We start from the raw sequence: 5,753 nt of genomic DNA, 5'->3' as shown, positions 1-5,753 counted from the left end.
CCCGTGTCCAGGTGGATCCAGTCCCTCGGCGGGATGCACAGCTTGGTGTTCAAAGGGTAGGCTGGATTTCAGCCATTCCTTAGCCCTTTGGCACTTTGGGTCCTGAAGTTGGTGAAAGCCAGAGCAGCCCAGTTCCTACTGTGGGACCTTGGACAAATTCCTGCCCCTCTCTAGCCTCAATTTCCCCATCTGTTAGACCAAGAGGCTGGGTGAATGATATAATATACCAGGATCCCATGAGTGGCTGTCAACTTTGTACAGCTATCAGAGTAGTCCAGGTGGAGACAAGGCCTTCAGGAAACACCTGGGGAGTTTCCATTATGGGAGGAGAGAAGGGTCTGGTCTCCTACCCTCTTGCTGTCTCTAACCTGGGACTCAGCATCTGATTGGGCCTTCCCTCCCTCTCCCAGTGACCACCTCCCAGCTGGCCGCCGAGTCTGATTTCATCATCGTGTCCTGCTCCTTAACGCCTGCAACCAAGGGGCTCTGCAACAGCGCCTTCTTCCAGCAAATGAAGAAAACAGCCGTGTTTGTCAACATCAGCAGGTATCCTGGGGCTGCCTGACTCCCATGGGTCACTGGGTAAGCCTACAGAGGGGCTGTCCCTGCTGCTGTAATCTGAGGTTTTTCTTCCCCATGGGTTGTCAATGAGACCTCAGGCTGAGTTTGGCAGTCTCCACAAACCAACCAGCCAGCTAACTCAAATACATACAGTAAAACGCCCAGGCTGGGAGGAGAAGCTGTGAGAGCAGGACCTGGTGTGTCTGGTTTCCAGCAGTCACTCCAGCCTTGCTCAGGGCTGGCCACATTGCATTGTTGGTTCAGTAAATGGAGGCATGATGGCAGCAAGTTCCCAGGTAACCTTGGGTAGCCCCTGTTCCTCTGTACTGCAGAGGGTCAAATGTCACTGTCTTACAGCCCTTCAGAGGCCACTTTCCATTGTGTTGAGCCTGGGTTTGTCTGTGTGAGTCAGTGACAGCTTGAACCTTCATGCTTCTGAGAAGACAGACCTAAAACTCGGGCTGTCTTGGTTCTTCAGAATGTCCCGAGGTTGCCTTCAGGCCACTGGGCATGTGTTGGGGGCTGACCTTCCTCTATCCCTCTAACCCCTTCCTAACTGGTATCCTTAGAACCTGCTTAAATCAGTTTGGAGGCAAACAAAGGTGAGGGAAGGGGTTGGATGAAGTCACCCCTAGGGCTCTCCACCCCAGAGGCTCCCGCAATTACTAATGTTTAGCTACAAAGGAGGTATCTGGAGGTGGCATGAACACAGGGCTCATACTGATGGCCTACAGTGTCACAGCTTCCATTTACAGAACACCCACTCGGACCCAGTATTGTGCAGGATGCTGTGTTATTTATGACTGCATGAGTATTATTTAGTGCACGATATGAAGTCTCTAGCAAATCAGTTCTTGAGTCATAGGAAGGAAGACTGCTTACTCAGATGGGTATAGTTAGGTATATCCTCGTGTCTCTACCCTCGATTGGGCAGGTGACTAATGGCACCCTGCAGTGGTTCTTAGCAGGTGGTCTGGGGACTCACTAGATCAGAAACACCTGGATGGGGCCCTATACAAATGCAGACTTCCGGGTCCTGTTCATGCAGTAGTGCATGTCAGTACTCCTGGGAGTTAGGTGGTATTTCCCTGTCTTACGGAAGAGGAACCTGAGACAGAGAATTTGAGACACTTGTTCAAGGTCACACAGCTAGAAAGTGGCAGGGCTGGGCTTCTCTGATTGTAAGACCTGAATTACTATACAGACATAGACAAGTATATATAAAATTTTCCGCTTTAGAAGCCAAGGTTGGTGGGAAAATTCATTCTTTGGGTTGTTCTGCCCTAAAGGGTAGAGAGAAGGAGCCTGGGTTGAGGGAGCTTCGGGGCACCCATATCACCGCTGTCATTCCCAGGGGAGAAGTGGTAAACCAGGATGACCTGTACCAGGCCTTGACTAGCAGCCAGATTGCAGCTGCTGGACTGGACGTGACGACCCCAGAACCATTGCCCACAAACCACCCTCTCCTGACCCTGAAGAACTGTGGTAAGAACTGTGCTTTCCCAACTCAGTTATCTCCCATAACCGACAGGACCACAGTAGTAGGTGATCTGGAGGTGCTGTGTGTGAAGCTGCTACGAACAGTACGAAACACAAAGGGACCATAAATGTTTATGCTGTTAGTGGCACTGGTACATAACGACATAGGGGAGGGACCTCCTGAGCATGCTCGCCTAGGTCTGTATCCTTAAAGGAGTGAATGGAGGTGGGGGTGGGGGTGGGGGTTAGATGAGTGGGTTTGTTTAAAAAGAGTGGGTTGACTGTGTGTCTTATGTTCATAGCTAGTCACAGGTAACAGGTAAAACCCATACTGTAAATTGCTGTTGTCAGTTTGTGAGAAGTCACATATGTAATTTACAATACCTATTTGTAACTTGTGCCCATTATTAAGCTCGTCTCCAAACCTACCCTTGTGTATTCTGCTTTATGGTGCAGCGGCTGGGACTCTGCACGCCCCGTTACTGCTGGGCCCTGTCAGTATGGACGCCGGAGGCAGCCCGACAGGCTGGAGGGAGCAGACTTGGCTCCCTCCTGCCTTCCTGTCTGCGAGAGGCATGCAGCAGCTTCTTCACTAACAGTAGCAGTTCCTTCCTGTAGTGGCTGGGGAATCGTTTGCAGTTTTCCCAGCACTCGGTTAACCATTGTGCCCCCTCAGACACAAGCCACCGCCAGTCAGTGCCCCAGCCGCAGAGGTCTGAGTTGCAGAGGCCCTTCCTTCAGTCTTCTAAGTGTTAACAATCCCATCCTTTGCCTCTGTCCCCCTAGTCCTAGGGAGATAGATGCTTCCTCACAGAGTCACTGTCTCTGTCACACCTTAGTGCAGGGTTTCTTCAACTGTTATGTTCCAGTTACTTGGAAGGACTGATCAAACACAGGTTACTGGGCCCCCAAGGGTTTCTGCTTCAATAGATCGGGGTTGAGGGGACCTGAGAATGTTTGCTTCTAACTAACATGCTCCCACGCCAGTGCTGCTGGGCCTGGGACCATGCTTTGAGTAGTGTCGCCTTAGTGTTCTCTTTTTAGCCTCCTCAGTTACCTTGTTAACAGTTCTTTATATTTAAGTTCTGTCTGTTCAGGTGGCTGGATGGTTTCTGTCCCTAGACTGATACAAAGCCTGAGTGGCAAGGGCCTTAGGGCCCTTGTCTAGGCCAGTCCGTTCTTTATTTATATTCTGGAATAGAAAGCCAAAGAGAAGGTCCTTAGCTGCCTTCCCCAGTGAATGCTCCCATTATTGTAGCCCTTGGGAACTCTACCATCCCCACCCCTCTGCCAGCTGAAAAGGAATATTGGCTGCGCTGTCTAGCCTGTGTCCACAGCCTAGAAAACTGCCCCATCCCCCCAGGGCCTTGGAGTTCAGCTCAGTGCTCCAGGGAATGGCTTTTGAAAGGCACTCTTTGGGAACAAGTGGCCTCACTTGCTGTGCAGTGGGGCCACAGTGTGCTGTCCAGTATTTCATCTTGTCATTGTTTCTGTAGATCAGAAGCCCTGCGGTATCACTTTCAGGGAGCACAGGGTGTGGATGAGCAGTGAAATTGGCACCATTCACTATCTGATAACCAAAGAGTTGGATTCTAGATAAGCTCCAAGACCCCTTCTAGGTCAACATTCTTGTATTTAGGGGACATATCCCTCGTCACTCTTGTGTCTAGTTGTCAGTAACCTGGATTCCCTTTACTCTTACTCTAGCCCTCGGCCTGAGGGGAGTGGAGTGCTTAGTGACAGTAGAAGAAAAGGCAAATCAAGGAATATTGAGGCAGGCTGCCTCTGCTCTTACTGGCAAGCCCTAGCCATGAAAGCAGTGACTGCTTTAAGGCTCGTGACCCACCCTCTTACTTCGCTCTCTTCCTCTTCTTTCCAGTGATCCTGCCCCACATCGGCAGTGCCACCTATGGAACCCGAAACACCATGTCCTTGTTAGCAGCTAACAACTTGCTGGCTGGCCTGAGAGGGGAGCCAATGCCCAGTGAATTCAAGCTGTAGCCAGATGAGACCGCGAGGGCCAGGAATCAAACTGGCCCAGGGTGCTGTCAGGTGCTGCAGGTGCTTGATTTGGACCCACAGGACGGGAGCTAAGGAAAAGTTCGACCTCTTCTGATTCCGTGGAGGGAAGATTGGTGCTGATAGATGTGCTTGCCACTTTTGTGGTTGGAAACATCTGAGCCAAAAGCATGTAATTCTATTAAATAATTCTCTGAGAGACTGTGTTGGCCTGTAACTGGCAGAAGCTAATGACAAGAGCATCTGCTTTACCTTTTCTAAATCAGGGCATCTAGTGACCTGCAGGTTCAGCTTCCCATCTCAGTCCTTAAACCTCTAGCATTTTAATTATTAGAACCATCCGAACCACTTTACCCCTCATCTGCTGCTCAAATTCCTTCACGTGTCTGTCACTGAGAACAGGACAACCACACCCCATTCACGAACATGGCATTTGAATCTGCAACCTAGATCATCAGGGCAAATTAAATATTCATGGCAAAGAGAACCAGGTAAGAATAACTAGAAGTAGGTGACTTTCTTAATTTTTATTTTAAAATTAGGTTCAGCACCTTCACACTTTGCTCCCTTTGCCTATCTCAGCCTCATCCCTACCTCCAGGTGGATGCCCTTTTTCGAATCACCTCATTCCTCCCCAAGGCCCAGGCCCCCAGCACCACCGCAGCCCTACTCCTGCCGGAAGAGTCAGGTTCCAGCTCTTCCCCACAGCCAAGCCAAACTTGCAGGTGGAGTTTTCAGCCTGGGAGGCAAGGAAGGGACCAGCAGAAAGCACAAGATTAAGCAGGTGCTCCAAGAGTAAAACTAGGAGGACTGAGAACAAAACCTCACACATGTCCATGACAGAAAGAGAGCAGGCAGGGCAGAAAGGACTCAACAGAAGGGAATGACCGATAATCGTTTCTGACAGTACACAATATTTTCCAGGTTTGATTTAAAAAAAATACTGGTCAAAGCAGCATTAGCAAAGAAAGCAATATTACTTCCCTTTTTTGGCATCTAGTGACCTGCAGGTTCAGCTTCCCATCTCAGTCCTTAAACCTCTAGCATTTTAATTATTAGAACCATCCGAACCACTTTACCCCTCATCTGCTGCTCAAATTCCTTCAAATAACATTAATAACCTAAGCAAAGAAAAAGAACACATATTTAGTTAGAGGCATGAATGTTAACAATTTTTTTATTTCAAAATCTCAAATTGTGACCAGCATAGCACCACTGACATGGGTGCTGATAGAACTTTACGATTTAATCACCAGAAATGATTATGCCAGGCTATAATTAAGGCTAACCAATCAAAATCCAGGTACCCAATACGAGTTATAATTCAGGTAGAAACTATGGATCACAGGAACCCTGGGACTGGTTTTTCAGGGAACCTCTGAATTATCTTTTAAGTACTACATAGCTTGTATGAGGACACTGGCCCGCAAGCTTGCTTCTCACACACAGAAACGGATTGACTAAGAGGTAGATGAGCAATTCTAGATTCCATGTAGTAGAGGAGAGGCAGGGCTCCAGCCACTGTATTGGAGATAGGCCCCCAAGCAAAGTCCACTTGAGCCCAAGCTGAGGTGAGGGTTCAGCCTCTTAGCACCACCTCCTCAAGATGGAAGGGAAGAAGGGCTGCCACTGCTCTTCCCGGTGTCACTGGCTCCTGTCCCCAGGTAGGGCCTCTTATTGTCCATGCCGACCCA

General features: G+C 49.2%; 1 protein-coding gene across 2 annotated transcripts in view; it reads left to right on the top strand.

Annotated features, from left to right (window-relative positions):
- The window catches only part of GRHPR (glyoxylate and hydroxypyruvate reductase), an 11,242-nt gene extending 6,984 nt beyond the window's left edge, over nt 1-4,258 (top strand). For both annotated transcript variants that reach the window (XM_006911570.3, XM_025046570.1), the window contains exons 7-9: nt 411-546; nt 1,916-2,046; nt 3,920-4,258. In XM_006911570.3, coding sequence (XP_006911632.1) covers nt 411-546; nt 1,916-2,046; nt 3,920-4,041 — 389 coding nt within the window. In that variant the 3' untranslated portion in view covers nt 4,042-4,258. The remainder of the gene's footprint in view (nt 1-410; nt 547-1,915; nt 2,047-3,919) is intronic.
- Nucleotides 4,259-5,753: the final 1,495 nt, after the last annotated feature.

This window comes from Pteropus alecto, unplaced genomic scaffold (assembly GCF_000325575.1).
Source record: "Pteropus alecto unplaced genomic scaffold, ASM32557v1 scaffold114, whole genome shotgun sequence".
Classification (NCBI taxonomy): Eukaryota; Metazoa; Chordata; class Mammalia; order Chiroptera; family Pteropodidae; genus Pteropus; species Pteropus alecto.
The sequence above is the reverse complement of the archived record's forward strand: the minus strand, read 5'-3'. Positions and strand labels throughout refer to the sequence as shown.